The sequence below is a fragment of the Corvus hawaiiensis genome, chromosome 12, assembly GCF_020740725.1.
Source record: "Corvus hawaiiensis isolate bCorHaw1 chromosome 12, bCorHaw1.pri.cur, whole genome shotgun sequence".
Taxonomy (NCBI): domain Eukaryota; kingdom Metazoa; phylum Chordata; class Aves; order Passeriformes; family Corvidae; genus Corvus; species Corvus hawaiiensis.
In genome coordinates, this window is record NC_063224.1 from 7,800,168 (window position 1) to 7,817,493 (window position 17,326).

Consider the following 17,326-nt stretch of genomic DNA (forward strand, 5'->3'; position numbering starts at 1 on the left):
CGGCATACCAGGACAGCAGGACACCGGGATACCAGGACATCGGGATACAGGGACACCAGGATACTGGGACGCAGTGGGAGCAACACTGGGCACTGGGGTCGGCAGCCCGTGCCCTGACACTTGTCCGTACTTTGTCACCTACCCCTACTCTGTCACCTACCCCTACTCTGTCACCTACCCCTGCCCCGTGTCACCTACCCCTGCCCTGTGCCACTTATCCCTGTCCCACATCACCCACCCTGCTTAATGTCACCTACCCCTTTCCTGACACCTAGCCCTGCCCTGTCACTCCGCCCTGCTGCCTCCTCCTGCCTGTCACTCCATTCCTTCCCCACGTCCCTGCATCCCCTCCTGTGCCACCGAGCCCTACCCCAGTCACTATGCCCATGCCCCATGTCACCACATCTGTGTCACTGACCCCCTGCCTCACGGCAGCTTCTCGGCTCATGATTTGCTGGTCCTGGCAGGAAGAGCAGGGTGATGGCAGTCCCTGTGTCACCACCACTAAGGGGCCATGCAATGGCCACAACAGGGGTCACTCGCACCCATGGCTGGAGCAAGGACACAAAACTTGGACACTGCAGCCATCTTTTGGAAGAAAAATAAAGGAATCCTCAGATAAGGCTCTGCCATCCCTGCTGGAGCAGGGCTCCTTGGGGGACGGAAGGGACGCTCAGCCCAAAAAACATTTCTCACCCTGGCTCCCCTTCCCGTTCACCAGCTCATTGCGGGATTTTCTTTTCCCAAGTTTTCCCAAATGGCAGGGAAGTTTCCAGGCCCAAACAAAATAGCCACACATGGGGTTTGTCACTGGCTCCAGCGCAGCCTGCCCAGGGGAAGCGTTGCCATGGCTACAGAGAAAAAAAAAAAAAATCAGATCCAGCAAGAAGGCTGAGCCATGGAAGTGCTTAATTAAAGATGAGAAGGCATCAGGGAAGTTCAGATGTGCTCAGAGCAGGGACCCAGTCGGCAGCAGGCAGCTGCTGGGAGTTATCCGGGGCACTGCTCATCCTGCCAGGTGCTGGTGCCTCTTATTTTTGTCTTTTGGCTGGAAGAACGGGGGGGGTGAGGTGCTCCCTCTGAATGGCAGGGGCCTGGAGGAGCTCAGTGCAGTGGAGATGGAGCCACGCCTGGCTCTAACGCTGTGGGAAGCTGAGGCAGGGCAGGACACAGGACCTCAGGCAAGGGAAGAGATGCTGTGCCAGCATCCCATGAGGAGAGCCACACTGGGACACTGAGCAGTGCAATGGCCTTCTCCTCCTCCTCCCTGCTGCACAACGCAGCCTTCAGGCACATGTGGGACACTGAAGGGTGTCCTGTGTATTCCATTCACATTTCCTGTGGTTTGGCACAGAAATTAGTCCCAAAAAGCTTATTTTTTCCATTATTGCAGCACAGTTTTCCCCAGCAGAGCCCATTGCTTTACTGTCCCACTCCCTCCAGAGCAGCTTTTTCCTGGGGGCTGAGAGGGGACATTCACTGCTTCTGCAGGGCTAGGTTTAGGGATGTGTCCCCAGTTGTGCCCAGGGAGGGGAGAGAATGGGTACAGGGACCAACACTGGTCCATTGTCTGCTCCACAGGGAGCCCAGCTCCAGCCCAGCACAGGGATGGCTCTGGGTCACCAGTCCATCACATTCATGCTGCACCATGACACCCATCTCTCTGCTACAAAGAGCCAAGGTTGCTCCCAGTTGGGGCCTGGGAGCAATATTTGGGCTCCAGGTGCGCTCCCTCCCTTCTCTGGGGAAATGCTTCCCCAAGCTGCCTCTCTGAAGCAGCTGGCAGGGCAAGAGGGGCTCGTTGCTGCAGGAAGGGATTTGCTAAGATTGAGAAAGACTTTTAGAGAGGACTGTGAAGCTTCAGGAAAGGAAAGCAAGTGGTGGTTGTGCTGCTGTTTGAAGCCATCTCGCATGTGCATGTCCAGGAACCAGGGATGTCCCTTCTGTGGGAGAAAGAGCTGGATGGTTCCCTCCAGCCTCCACCCCTGCCCCACCACCTAGGCTGGGTGTCAGGAAAACGTTCTTCACCCAGAGGGTGGTTGGGCACTGGAACAGGCTCCCCAGAGAAGTAGTCACAGCACCAACCCTGACAGAGTTTAGGAAGCATTTGAACAACACTCTCAGGCACATGATGGGATTCTGGGGATGTCCTCTGCAGGGCCAGGAGTTGAAGTTCCTTGTGGGTCCAAGTCAGGACAGTCTATTATTCACTCTGAACATGCCATCAGATTTTGGAAATAACAGACCATCATGCTGCTTACAGAGCCAGGACTTAATTCAGCAACACACTGAGATCAGCCCACTGCTGTGACCCACATTGCTCCCCCCTGCTCTGCACATTCAGCACAGCAGGGGAGAGCTGAGTTCTTTCCTGCAAATGAAATCCTTGCAGTGAAGACCTAAAGCTTTTGGAAAAAACCCAAACAACACACCACTATAGCAGAATTCCCTTATTTCAACTGCAGGTTTTCAATAAAGAGAAACATCTAAGGGAATTTTGACAACTTGAAGGCAAGGCACATGCTCGCTGGTGAGACAGATAGCACAGGTTTTTAAAAGCTTTCTGATTTACTTTTATATAGGAAAGAATGCAAAAGGCAAACCTCATGTAAAAAAAAAGTGGGAAACTGAGGCTTGCAAAGGAAACAGGATGAATCACACCATCAGATTTTTTTGGGTCACAGGGTTGTTTCTCAGATAACAGCAGAGATCTCTACTTAAACACTCCTGATATGGTCCTGCCAAGGGCTGTGGCAGAGGTTTCTCCTCTTGGCCTCACACTTTTATGTGAATCCCACATGAAGGCATCAATGTAACACCTCTGTCTTCTCTAGGGGACTGGAAACAGAAGGACCCTGTGATCTGGAGAGTTTTCTCTGGACTGATCAGCAAGGAAAAGGAAAAAGCTGGCACAGAGGATGGGGCAGACTGGCTCAGAGTCCATGACTGTGAGCAAGTAAAGGAGGAGCTGTGCCAGCTCTGCCCTGCACAGGTGTTCCATGTGTCCCTTTGCCATGGGTACAGCCACATGGGACAGCCCTTTCTGGTGGCTTTCCCTAACCAGGCAGCACCTGGGCTCACTACCAACCACAGCACTGAGAAAACCATGATCACAATTTAATTTGGGGCTCTTTTCCCACTTGCCAGGTGTTTTAGCTTTCCATGCATCTTTCAGCTTATCCCTATGACCACAATGCCCTGGACGTCAGAAGCAGGTAAGTGGCACAGAGTACAGGAATGATGAAAGCTGAGGTTGTCATTTCAGCCATGGATATTGCCAGAAATCACATAAAGCACTAAACAAAAGGCAGAGCATCAAGGAAACCGTGTCCTGCCTCCAGCACAGATGACTTGCTGCACTGGCACCACCACAGCTCACCGCACCTTCCACCTGCTCAGGTGAGTCGAGGTACTTTGGTACTTGGTATTTTTTCCGTGAGTTTGTCAGCCTAGTGGGATCAGTAAGAAATACCTGTGCCAAGTGCTGGGCAAATGTTGGTCCTGCTTATCCTCAGCTTTGAGTTCTAATCCCCCAGAAATGTGGTGCTGTGGGGCTTCCCTGCTTCCTCCAGCCTGCGGCTTGGATGTAGGGAGAGCAGTTAAGCACCTCCTTCCTTTCTAACCAATGGCATTGGCACAAGCAAACAAAAACACAGTTTTCAGGATCACAGCAGGTTTTATTCCCTCACGGTTCCTTCCCCACACATCTTACATCACTGTATTTCAGACTTTTAAAATTAGCCAGCAGTAAAAAAACCTCAAAATGCATTAAAAGTATCTCCAAAGCCATACGAGCTCACTCTGTTAATTTTTGTATTTCCCCTCTCGTCTGCAAATGAATAAGATCCTTTCCAAAGTGCCCAGGGCAGCTTCCTCTTATCATTGACAGGGACAAAAATCGGGATGTTCATGCAGAGTTTGGGCCATCCAAGCCGACTCTGGGCAGCTGAAAGAAGAACCCCAAACTGTTTAAGGGTTCAGATGCAATCTAGAATTTTTTTTTAGACAGATGTAATTTGCTGAAGATTTAGCTGCACAGTGATTTTCAGATTCAATTTTAAGTGGCATTTCAGCTGTATTCAGACACAAGAGCATGGTATCTGCCTCTGGTGCAGCTGGAGAGAGGAGCAGACCTGGCCTGCCGAAAGCAGGTGCTGCTGCCAAGCTCCTCATCATCTCAAACCCTGCCTGAGAAGTACCAGCAGGTTTTTTGGATGCTTTCCTTCACATCCGAGCCCAGCCTGACTCTGATTAATTAATGGAGTCTGCTGAAATCCCAGCCTTAGCTACTCTGGCTGCTGCTAGCTACAGCGAGCTGCACAGCTGCCTTCCACTCCCACTTGAGAGACTTTGTATTTACCAAGTATTAATTAGATGAATGTGAAGCACCATTTTCTAGGCAGGGGAAATTATCTGCTCTCTCCCTGGCCTGTAACAAGCCCATACTGGGACAAGTCTGAAAAGGGAGCAGGTAGAAGTGGTTCCTTCTTGCTCTGCACATCTGCCACTTTTCATATTTCCCTGCTTGTGCTGCCCCTCTTAACAAGCACTTCACTCCTGCTTGATCTGTAAAGCATTGTGGAAGATGGAGCTGGCGCCTCTTTCCCTTTGCAGATTACCACCAGAGATGGTTCCAGAGACTCTCCTGACAGTTAGACCCACCAAATGGGAAGAGCTGCTGTCTCTGGCGGCTCCTCCAAGTGCCAGGAGCTGCTGAACAAGTGACTCTCCCACAAAAGCACTAGCAATGAATCATTCCTCTCCACAAGTCCTCCAGACCAGGCTGGGCAGATATTTCTCAGGGCTGACCAGAGGTAACACTGCCCAGGAGGAGACAAGGGGGCCACCCCAAGATTTCCCCTACACCTGAAGTGCTATCCTTTAATGGAAAACATTCACAGCACAACTCTTCCTCCTGGTGGCAACATCTGCACCATGGATAATTGCAGCATGAAAGGCTTCAAGCAAATACCCATCTGGAAAAAAATGGAAGAAATGTCATGGAAGGCTGAAGGCTGTGACGGAGGGCAAGCATCAATGGTAAACAACTGGTCAGCTAAATTTAGGAAGGCAGGTTGGGACCTCTCCATGACCAGCTGGGTGTCTTCAGTTCAGACCACTGAGTCAACTAAAAACATTTAGCTGTGACAGTGATGGGCTTTATAGAGAACTACAAGATAAATGAAGGGAAAAAGGTTATCTAATAATTACAGTCACTGTTTCACATCCAGCTGCATCCACAGCTCAGCTTGACCTTTGAGGAACAATGAATAATGCGCCATTCTGGTGACTGTTCCCCCTTCCTTGACAGACCATCAGCACACTCGTAAGGGAGAACCTCTCCTGTTTGTCCTTTACTCACTGCTCAATTTCTTTATGTAAGAGGACCAAGAAAGTCCCATAAAAATATAATACCTGATTCAAAATATTTCCACTGTAATTTCACATTGCTAAAATCCACAAACCATTGGTGCTCCAACATCTGCTGCAGGGGCAGCAGCAAAGATCATGTGAAACATGGGATCAAACTGATCTCTCTGTCTTTGGGTACCAACAGGAAATCAGTCTGCAGTGCTGAAGCCACTGATCTCCAAGATATCCAGAAACTGATCAAAACTAAGCAGAGATGGACCTGGATTCTGTTTCCAGCTTGGCAACGTTTACATGGTGCACAGATAAGTCATGCCTTGTACTGAGCTGAATTTTCATGCTCTGCTAAATTGGGCAATGAAACAGAACAGAAAGGTGTGAGAGGTGCTGGGGATGTGCTGCATTGTAGCAAACAGCTACTGAGCTTTGCAGCTGGTCATGAGGAGCCAAGGATGAGCAAAGAGAGGGCTTTCTGGGAGACCTGGGAGCGGAAGGTCACACAACGCCAGGGGAATGCAGTGGTTTTCCAAGCTGTAGAGCCAATTGCAATTCACCTGCTCTGCACCATTGCTTGTTCCAGGCAGATCTCATCTTTAGCCTGGTCCATTTAATGTATCCGAAACTCAGTCTTTTTGTGGGCTTCCACTGGCTTCAGACCAGGCCCCACAAAGCAGGCCCAGCAGGCACCAAGCCCCACGACCAACTCTTGACCTGGCTCATGTGCAATGGGGGAGCAGAGACTTGGAGCAGGATGGTGGCCCAAGAGAGACAGCTGGAGGTCACAGTACCCAGGGCCTCTGCTGACACTGGGGTTTGGGAATGTGCCAGTGTTTAAGTGCCAGTCAGCTGTTTTGGTCACTGGTTACTAACAAGGGGATCATTCTGGCAAAATTCAAAGCAAACCTCTGCACCAGATCAGACAAAGCACAAAGATCAAAAGGTCTATTTAAAATTGGGAGAGAAGTGGACAGTCCCACCAACAGCTCTCCCCAACACTTGGTAGTGTTCACACACTTTATGATATGAAGGATAAATGGCTGGAGGTCATGGAGAGTTTGTGCTTTCCCCCAGCTTCCCCAGGAGGTGTGTGACCAGTTTCTGCAGGGCTTCAGCCTGGACCACTGAGATGTGCAGCACTTCCTCGTGGCTGGCTTTCTCTTGGCTGTTGTAGCTCATCACCACTTTGTTGGTGATGAGGGAGATCCCAAGGACTCGGAGGCCGCAATGTCTGGCTACAATTACCTCTGGGACAGTGCTCATGCCTACAGTAACAGAGGAAAAGACCAGAATGAGTCAGGATTTACACCAAAACAAGATCTCTCTAGGGCTGCAAACCATGATCCTACCTCCAAGCACATGCCCTTGTCTCATTCCCCTCAGCTCTGTGTCTGAACTCTGTAATAGTTAAAGGCTGTGATATGTACAAGGCTCAAATAGCTGCAGCACTACATTTACAACTCTGCTCAGCACAATAAACCTCCTGCATTTGATCATTGTGCCACAGCTCCCTCCTCAAGATGTGTCAGACTGCTTGCAGACTTGCTAAGGAAGTACTGATGTGCTGTGTCATTTGGCTCTTCTCTTCCTTGGCTAAAAGAGCTATTGCAAATAAAAATGGCTTTGGGGGGAGCTGAGCTCCTTTCCTCACACACAGTGAAACTGCAGGTATTAATGAACAGACTTCCATGAGCCAGGGTTCACGGGAGGAATCATACTGGAGGAATAATATGGATCATGGCACTTACTTTTCTTGTACACAGTTGGGAAGGTATCCATGATTACCATGCCTAAATAAGACTCATAAGGAGGGCTGGTTTGTAGAGAGATAGCACAGTGCAAATCTTTACAGTGTCAGAATTAGAAGAAAAATACTAGACAAAGACTTCATTTTTATTGAGCCCCACTCAGTCCTGCTGATGTGGAGCCATCTAAGCATGAGAGACTTTGTGTTTGGGAAATAAACACAAAGTTGTGCTGGGATCTTTGTCCTGCGCAGCTGTAAGCACAGGGACTTTGTGCAGATCCATCCCAGGAGCTGCACTAAGCCACTGCAGAATGAAGCAGAAATACACAAAGCTCATTTCTCCAGCCTCAGGAGACTTAGAGAGTCAAAGACTGAAGCAAGTCAGCCTTGAGCAGAATTAGCTGTTCAATCCATGTGCCCAAAGAACCCTGGCAGCCCAGCCTGGCAGCTCACCCACAGCATCAGCTCCCAGCGCCTGCAGCAGGCGGCACTCGGCGATGGTCTCGTAGCAGGGCCCAGCCAGCAGGCAGTACACTCCTTCCCTGGTGAAGCTCAGGAACCCCAGCTCCTGTGCACTCTCCATTGCCAGGCCAAGCAGATCTTGTTCATAAGCATCTGACATGCAGGGAAACCTCACTCCAAACCTGAAAGGCAGTAAAGGACACGGCCATGTGATACTGCTACTGCTCCCTCCTTCAGAGTCCAAGGATGCTCATTCTTTGGAGAAAAGGGAAATGTTAAGGGCAGACCTGCCATGGATGCAATCTCTCTCATTCTGCCCTTATCATCAGATAATTCTGTCATCAATCATAGAATAAATTGTGTTGGAAGGGATCTTCAAAGGCCATCTCATCAAAACCCATGCAATGAGCAGGGACATCTTCAGCTAGATCAGGTTGCTCAGAGTCCTGTCCCCCCTGACCTTGAATGTTTCCAGGAGAGGGGCACCTACCTCTCCCTGAGCATGACATTCCTGCTAGATCTAATCACCAAGACTGTCAGCACACAGAGGTTATGGGTGTTGGAAGGCCTTGCACTGCTTCCCTACTGCAGATACCCTTCTGGAATGCTCTTTCAAGGGCTCCTGTCCCTAGGGAGTGCTGATGGCCAGTTCTCTCTCTCCCCAGTAACTGCCTGTGATGACTTCTAAACATTCCCCACCAGACAGTTGCTGCTCTTTGGGCTCCCTGAGGCAGAGTCCCACAGACTGTCCCTGGGCAGGGGTTTGAGCAGGGCCTGATGGAGCATCAGTCCCTACATTTAAGGCCCATCACAGCAGGCAGCTACTTAACATCTTGGAGCTCCAGGGCTGTATTTTAGGTAGTTTTCATCTTCTGCTTCAAGACTGGGTCTCTTGCTCTAGCTCTCAAAATAGCAGCTCAGTCCTGCTCCTGATGGAGTAAAGCCTACTCTTGACTCAAGGAGAGCAGAGGTAGATGGCAAGAGTTGTTATGCTGCTGCTGAGAAAACCTGGAAAATAAACTCCCAGCCATGTTCACCTATGTGGTTCAGTAGGAGTGGACTAGGTCCCTCATTTATGCTATTAAAGCTTCTGCTTGTTTACATGTTCTTCCTGCTGAATGCTTAGGGCAGTAGGTGGCTTATTTTGTTTTTATAAACACTAAATATTATATAAATAAAAACAAACTTTCCCTTCTGGCCTAAGGTAATCAGTATTCATCACCATGAAAATTGCTTCCCTTTTCTGAAGAATGGCCAGCAATGCAGAAGCCCAATCTCTAATTTATTAAAAAAATATTATTTCCACATCACTTCATTGCCTCTAGTTTTGCTCTGTTGTGCTTAGATAAATCCTTCCTGGTAGCTCAGCTGGACAGGATTTTACGAGTTTGCTCAGCTAAATCGCTGCAATACTTTGAAACTTGATTCATAAAGACCTTTTGCCCATTTTGATGCCTTGGTCAGCAGTACATAAGTCACCTGCCAGAGCACTGCAGTCTTCACCAAGAAGCTGCTTTTGGGAGGCAATGAGGCAGCTATGCTGCCTTTGAACGTTGTCCAGATGCAGTTGTTTGATTGGAGTTTCTCCTCCTGCTCCAGAGCAATTATACAAGTCCAGAGAGCTTTAAACACTCCATGTGGCTTCTCTGCTTTTCACCACTCTTTCCTCCAACCCACGGCAATACCTACAAAAATGTAAAGATATTCCACTTCAAATGGGTACTGTCCTCTTGCCATGGAATCGCAGCACAGCGATTATTTCTCCTGTGGCAGCTGCCACCACCTTTCAGATTCCTTCAGAAGCAAGAGCCAGGTCTGCTGTTACATCAGGAAGGAACTAACTAACTGAAAACCAGGCAGGCCACCTTGCTCTCAGCAGAGCTTTCGCTGAGAGATCCGAGGACAATCCAGATGCCTGCCCTGCAAACATGTCCATTTTTCAAGATGAAGGTACCAAATCACCAACAGATTTAACTCTATTATCTGAACTCACTCTTCACTCAGCAACTACCACTTCCTTCCCCACCTCCCTTGCCTGTCCTCTGGCTTCACACATCTGGCTTTCACCTGGTTTCTTTCCTGCCAGCTTGTTTAGGAAACAATTCCTACTACTGTTTTCTCCTTATGACAATCCAGCCCCTTTCTTTCCTGGCATAAGGCTTGTGACAGCTCTGGATCTTTACTGCTTCCATGCTGACTTTCCTTACATTTGATGTGCTTCCCTTTGCTCAGTCTGCATCTCCACTGGATGTGTCCTAACACTCTTTTTAGCCCCATTTGAGAGCCAAAGGGCTTTTTTTTGTGAACACTGGTTCATCTGGCATTTCCCTTCTCAGTGCTATGACCTTGCCCATGCTGGTTGCCTTCCACCTTACAGTCTGATGGTGTCTTGGAAGGATTTTAGGATCATAAATTCATTTTGGAAGGGACCTCGAGGTCCTCTAGTCCAGCATCCTGCTCAAAGCAAATCCAAATCTGGTGGCAACTGCAGTTCAAGGGTGAGGATATGTTAGAAGCCCCTCTCTGCACTGTCCATAAGGTAAAGATTCTGCTACACAGCCAGGACAGAAAACCTGACTTCCCAGCTCAGCCAGCAGCAGGTCACTCTTGTAGATCTCAAGGCCTCTGAAGAAGCTGCCACGACAATCACCTCTCATCAGAGCAATGCCTTCAGGGAATACAAGGGCACCCCAGTTTCATTACCTGGATACAACAGTGGTCATCAGGAAATTTAGAGGTTTCATCTTTGCTCTGCCCTCCACTTACTGCCTGGCCTCTGCTGTACCCATTCCATCACACCAGAAATGGCTGTTGATAAACCCAGGCTGGAGACAGCACAGTTCACTGATTGCTCAATTAAGAGGAACCAGCAGAGAGAGGGACTGACAAGAGGAGGAGCAGTGGGCGTCTTTAGCAGATGGTACAGCTGGTCTTGTCAGGAGAAGGATCAGAAGCCTACTTGTACAAAACAAAACCTTCTGGGGATTTGTGTGTAAACTCCTTGCAGGCTTGTAAGAGTAAGCAACAGCCAAGGGAAGGCAGGGCAGGTGGCACAGCACACACAGCTACTGCTGTAACTCTTCCCTTGTGGATACCTGGAGCCAAACTCTACCTCAGTAAATATTTGTCAGTAGGCACAACTGGCAGTCCCAGCCCATGGCTGGAGGAAGAAAGGATTAATTGGTAACATTGGAGTTGGTGCTTTCTTACCTCTCATCGTTGGGTCCGCGCAGGGGATTCTGCCCTCCCAAGCCAAACAAGCTGATGTGATCTCTTATGAACATGATGTCCCCCACTTGAAAGTGGGGATTCAGTCCTCCAGCAGCATTTGTGACAATCAAGATCTCCACCCCCAGGAGAAAGAAGACCCTGATGGGAAATGTGACCTGCAAGAACCATATGTGCCATGAGTATCACAATCAGTAGACAGCTACTGCTACTACATTTCTAATATCACAATTTGTGGATGCAAAGAGAAGTCTTATATATGGAGACAAAACAGCCTTCTTCAATTTTAAACATTTCTCTAATTTAAATAGAATGTTAGCGCTTTTTAAACAAATTAAAACATAATCTTGCAATGAATACCATTAAAATCCAAGCCCACACTTCCTACAGTTCCACTGAGGTCAAATAAAGGTGGTACAGAAAGAACATGCAGATAGTTTTTGCTCACTGCCAAGGTCTTGCAGAGATCAAACCACTGTGCTGATTGAAGTAACTACTTATGCACATGGACTTGGAGAGTAATCCAAAGTCAAGGAACAATTGGGAGCTGGAAAAAAAATTTAAGTTTGATTTTGAGGAGTCACGAAGGAATTTGGATGATACCTGCTATCAATCAAATGCTATCATGAACAAAAAAATTCCTAACTATAGACACCACTTCTTCAAGAAATGAGTTAATTTTAATAGATAAACACATCTTGATAAAGCTAGTTTTGTATCGAGTGATTTTAAGATAGTTGTTTTTCTACAAGAAGTTGAGTGGTGCCAAAAGTTAGTTTATATCCAAATGCAAACAACCTTAATGCAAAAAAGGAAAATCTCAAAGCTATGCAAATAAAAAAAGAGCCAATAAATAAATATTACTGGTGTTTCCTAACAGAAATGTACATATGTGCATGGTAGGTAACATAAATGCAAATATCCACACATTCCAGTATGTTAGCTGGGAGGTTATAGCAGCTTGCAGTAGCCTGGGAGCTTTTTCTAGGGGAAAAAAAAAAAGCTGTAAACTATACAAATGCAAAAGAAGATTAAAATAGATTATTCTTATCAAAGTTTTCTGGTTGCAGATTTAAATAATGATTAAACTGACTAATTTAAGCATGTAAATTAATCTGCCTTATATGATAAACTATCTCCCCCTGCAAGTGTAGCAGGGTCAGCCAGTTTGTGTGGCTGTAGAGCATCACCTTCATCCAACAGAAGCCAACCACCTCTCAGTTTGAACTCCCAGTTTTATTTTTTGGGGACAAATCTGAAATCTAAGACTCATTTCAAGAGCAATGTAAGTTCATTGCAAAAGCTAACATCCTGCAGCTAGATAGCAAGGCAAGCAGTCACTTCTGCAGCTTTTACAACACATCTCCCCTACATGAATGTTTTCCCTAAGGAGAACTCACCGTGCTGAAGGAGTGGCCTTCATAAGAGTGGAAACGTCCCTGCATGCACACGCAGGGCTGTCCGTTCAGCTCCCCAAACACCAATCTGCCAACATGCCCTGCCACTGGAAATTAATAGAGTGTCACTTTAGTAACAGGTCTCAAGGACTTTGACTTTAGAGGGATCTGTTAGTGGATGATTTTGCTTTACAGCAGGGCCAAGCACTTCAAAAGCAGGAGCTGGAAATCAAATAAATAAATACATATTTCTGTGCTGTGTTTATGGTTTTTTACTGTGAACACACATTTCACCAGTGAGGGACTGGATTACAGACTTGAGTTGACTTGAGTGATCCCTGCGTAAGGCTCTGCTGCAGGCTGCCGGTGGGTGGGGCGCTGATGCCCTGGGTTGTGCTCACCTGTGCTCTGTGGGAAGTGAGGGATGTCCTCATACAGGAAGGCTGTCTTGTTATCCAGCACATCAGCCAGACCTCCCAGCCCAGACCCGCAGATAATGGCGATCCTGGGCCGCTGGGCAGTACGGGCACGCAACCAATCTGCTGTTTCCTTATACACCTCGTAGCTATTTCTGCAGGAGAACAAGTCAGTGAGACTATCAGCCCATTCAAAGAACAAGCTTCAAAGCATAAAAGTCCTGAAAACGTGCAGAGAAAAAGAAATTTCATTAAGACTATAATAATAGAAGCGTCACTGCTATTATTGAAGATGTATCGCTTTTAATCTCATGTATTTTACCCCTGACTACAGGGAAATAATTTGAATCCCCTTGGCCGGTTTCATTCTGTAGATGAAGAATGGCTAATGATACCTAGATCACAGAAATGTCACAAGGCATAATCACTCCTGCTTCTGATGGGGTCTGGTCTCTCCTGAGTTGCTGAGGAAAGGCAAAAGCAGAGTTAGACTGAGAAATTGCAACCGATATGAGTGTGCCCGGGGATGCCCAGCCTGTGACGGGGAAATCCAAGCGCACGGAGCTCTGAAGGCACCTGAACAACATGGCTGGAATGCTGTGCTGGTGAAGGAGTAGACACTGTCATCTGCAGTAGGTAAACTTCTGAGACATGGGTCAAGCATCATCTACAGAGATGGAGAGGCCAATCTCTGTAAGTGTTGAGTGCCATCAGCTCCCACTGCTTCCTTCTAGGCTGGTACCACATGTCAAACACCCTCCTCGATACCTTGTTCCTTCAATACAGAAGGATAAACATGGAGATCTTACTCAGCCTCTTCTCTCCCACAGAGTGGGCATGGGATCACACCTGCAGTCTAGACCTAGCCAAGAGGCCAAGACATCAGACTCCATCAAAACAAGTGAAAACCAGGAATCTGGGCTCTGGAGCTTATGCTGCCTGATTCAAGAGGGGGACTTGGCAAATACCTTGTTTAAAAAAAAGTCTTATCCAGCAGGGAGCCCCATTGCCTGAAGGTGGGATAGAAGTTGGCATTACAGTGCCTGTTGTGTATCTGCCTCATGGGAAGGGAGAAGAGTTCAACTTTTAACCTCTTAGCCCAGTATTCAGATGCCTTAATCACAGTTTTGAAACACAATCAATAGCAAAATAATCCTATAATCCTGTTTCCAATAGGACAATGCAGATAATTTCTGAAAGTCAATATCAAGGTTGATTGAAACTGTCCTCAAAAGCAGGGGTACTAACAGCAGTTCTTGGTAGCAACTCAATCGTTACCATTGATGAGTAGAATTAATGGTTGTACATGGTAGGGGACTGGGTCCTGGAGTTAACCTGAACACAGGCAGGGGCAGCGGGGTTCTCTATATGAAAAGTTGACCTGATTATTGAGAGGTGAGAAAATCAGATACTGTGAGGCTGCAGGTGATGTAAAATTGACTGGAGATGGTGATAAGCAGTCACTGTCTGTCTGGGAATGTTTCTTTTGGTTGTTTTTTATCAAGTCTCTTGTTTTGAGAGGTGTAAACCTTAGTAATGCTGTGATGCTGCTCTCTGCAGCCTTAGAGGACAGAGAGAAAAGCTTTCACAGTGGAGCTCCTCACTCCAGGAGGTCTCAGGCCTAAGAGGACTGTCTGTGTACAACTGGTTCCTCCAACTAAAGCACCAGATATTGAAACAAAGGTTCTCAATTCTATGCTTTTTCTTTCTTTATACTGACAGGGTCGGTAGTTACTGCACAGGTGTTTTCTGTGAGCTTTTCATCTCTTAGCTGTCTACATACTACTGTAAGTCCTATCCAGTGTATGATACATCAAAGTTATGGTCCTAGTTACAAACTGTGACATCAAAAATACCCAAAAATGTCATAAACCTGCAATCCAATGGGAAGAAATAACTTCCACACACAGATTAAAATAAAGAGTCATACTTAGCTGAAGTACTTTTCAAAGGAAAAGTTTGGAAATGAGAGAGTTTATTTACCATCACATACTGAATTTTCTAAGTGTATCATGAGCTCCTGAAATAAGCAGGAGATGTGAAAGTGACATTAATAAAGACTACACTTGACTACGTTATCACTTGTTCCCAGACAAAAGCTTTAAAAGTGCTTTACATACATCAGTGAACAATTCCCCCCAATTTCTCTGTTGAATAACTGTAATCCTTGTTTAGAAATTAAACAGAACCAAGAGAATTTATATGTAATACCCAAGCTTTTGACATACCTATGGAAGGCATAAGAAAAGAACAAGGTCACCAGGATCTGCTCTTCCTCGTGACCATAATACTCCTGGTTTCAGTATTTTTTTTAAAAGGTGCATAAACCCTTGCAAAATAACATTAAAGAATGCATATTATTCCTATATCCTCACAAATTTTAGGAATGTGGGATGGATCCCATTCAATGTCTGCTGAAGACATCAGGACTGACTGAGCTGTGCCACGTTACAGTGAATTTTTTTCCTTTTAAACAGAAGATATTAAAATACCTCTTAACCAAAGAAGTAAATCTCTGGTGCTGCATATGTTTCCTTGCCTGAAAGAAGCTCCAGCAAGGGCAGAGGGACCTGGCAGAGCCCTGTCTGTCCCAAAGGCTTTGGGCACATGAGAGCTGTCCCCAGTGCTGAGAGCACAGCGATGCCAAAATTAATCTTCCTGCAGAGATATTTAGCTTTCAGAAACCTTCCGGCTGACATCAAAGGGACTGGCAAGCACTGATAATTTCTGAATGCAAGGGAGATACCTGCTCAGCAGGAGCAAAGGGGGAGTTTGACCTGTGGGTCACCAAACAGAGTGTTCGGCCTGGAACTGCATAAGCACAAGGCCTGTGCAAGCTTTTTGACAGCTGGAATTAATATATGTAGCACAAAGGCCCCTCTAGCTGCTCTAACAATGCACACCTAACAATAGTGCTCGGTATCATCACTTTGGATTAAATCACAGGATCAGCTGAAAACACAATCCCTTTTATTGTGATTGCTGTCATCCACTGGAGAAACGCATCTGTTGCAAAACACAGGACTGTCACCTGTGACAGATCTTTTATGGCATGAAAAAAAACACCCTTATTGTGCTTCTAGGTTGGCTGAAAGCAAATCCATGTTAAAAAGCAGACACATCCTAATAAACAGCTAAAGCATTATGTTTGGGGGCACACGGCCATACGTATTCGCAGTCTATGCCTCTCTACAGGAGACATTTGCCTCTTCTGGCCCGTAACCTCTCCCAAGGTCACCTACTCGCTGTCATATTTCATAATACCAGCACCTGCACAGGCAGATGGCCAGATTCCTCTCCAATAATAAGATGTTTACTTCTGAGCAGCCTTTGTCTGACATTTATTGAGTGCCCAGTAGAAAGAAGAGGAAAACAAGGTGAGGAAACGCAATGTAATTTTGTTAGCCCCATCCAGCTTGGATGACTGTGCATCCCCTATTTCACAGCACCTTACCTGTCTTCCTCGGCATAGGCCATCCTCCTCCTCTCTGGTTAACTAAAAATAGGGGATGGTTGCTAGAAATGGAGCTGCAGGGTTTTATTTGACCAAGGAGCAGAGGCCTACTGAACCTGCAGAAGCTGCTGCTGTCTCTGGCAGTGAATCAGGGAGGTGTGTCCCAGCTTCTCTCTGCTGTCCCCTGAGCATCTCTAATCCCCGGGTAGGAGGGGCATGGTCAGGACATCTGCTTTTCTGGCCTCACCCCACATGACACACATGCTCTAGAGCTCTGCAGAAAGCTTACACGCATGCACACACACACTGTAATGCAGATTAAGCCTAGAAATTTCACACGCACGCACACAACTTTTCAGTGGCTGACAAGGGATCTGCCTGGATTTGCACCTCTTGCGTCACCTGGGAACCAGCTGGAGTCACCTGCTCCTGTGCAATTCAAACCCCTGGGAGTGTGCAGACCCTGCGACATGACCTGTACCACCTACCATTAACAGCAGACCTTTCTATATCTCACATCGTCACCTTCCCATTCTTTCATGGCAACCAGGGGTGATGACCCATTAGCTCCCCTCAGGGTTTTTTGTTCATATTTAATTGCCTCACCCTTGCCAAAAGGAAATACTGCTTTGAGATATGCCAAACCCCTGTTCAGCGGATTATGGGAGACACAGGAAAGAAGACAGACACCCCACCATCTGCCCCTTTAGTTTTAGCTTTGCCGTATATGAAAACAAATATTAAAACAACTTTGTCATATGGATCTGCTTGTGCATCAGTGTTTGATCCCAACAACTGATGTGAATCACATTTTACAGAGCCAGAAATGTTTCCAAGACAATTGAATGCCAAAAAAATTCAAGAAAAGCAGTGATGAGTAGAGACCTTACACGCCCCAGCTGAAAGGCCACATCTGCAATATGCATTCATAGCTTAAAAGATCCACAAAGGACACATGGGGGTAGAATTTATAAATATCCCAAGCAGGGACAAAACCTCAATTAGAACTTGTCAATTCTTAGACAAATCAGCCAAACATTAACAAAAATTTAGAAAACTGGGCAGCACCCATTTCAGGTCTTAGATTTCTTATTTCTTCCATTCCTCTTTCCTTTTTTGGTCTTGAAGACCTTGCATCAAACAGAACACTGTTGCCCCAGAAAACTGTCTCTGAGAACCTCAAACAAGGTCATAAATGAAGCAAGAAAAAAACTGGGCATTTTTAGAGAGAGATATACTTCATGCTGTAAAGCAG

General features: G+C 46.7%; 1 protein-coding gene across 1 annotated transcript; it reads right to left on the reverse strand.

Annotated features, from left to right (window-relative positions):
- Positions 1–3,656: 3,656 nt before the first annotated feature.
- On the reverse strand, positions 3,657–16,257 carry LOC125332298 (purine nucleoside phosphorylase). Its single transcript, XM_048317046.1, has 6 exons — positions 16,072–16,257; positions 12,603–12,772; positions 12,205–12,308; positions 10,787–10,962; positions 7,568–7,758; positions 3,657–6,632 (listed from the first exon to the last, which is right to left on the reverse strand). The coding sequence occupies exons 1-6, from the start codon at positions 16,092–16,094 to the stop codon at positions 6,415–6,417; spliced, it is 882 nt and encodes a 293-aa protein (XP_048173003.1). The 5' UTR covers positions 16,095–16,257; the 3' UTR covers positions 3,657–6,414.
- Positions 16,258–17,326: the final 1,069 nt, after the last annotated feature.

Excerpts from the sequence above, each read along its gene's own strand:
- LOC125332298 (XM_048317046.1), bottom strand. The coding sequence starts at position 16,094 with ATGGCCTATGCCGAGGAAGACAG. Across the intron at positions 12,773-16,071 it reads GCCTATGCCGAGGAAGACAG|AAATAGCTACGAGGTGTATA; the intron begins GTAAGGTGCTGT and ends GTTCTCCTGCAG. Across the intron at positions 6,633-7,567 it reads GCTGGGAGCTGATGCTGTGG|GCATGAGCACTGTCCCAGAG; the intron begins GTGAGCTGCCAG and ends CTGTTACTGTAG.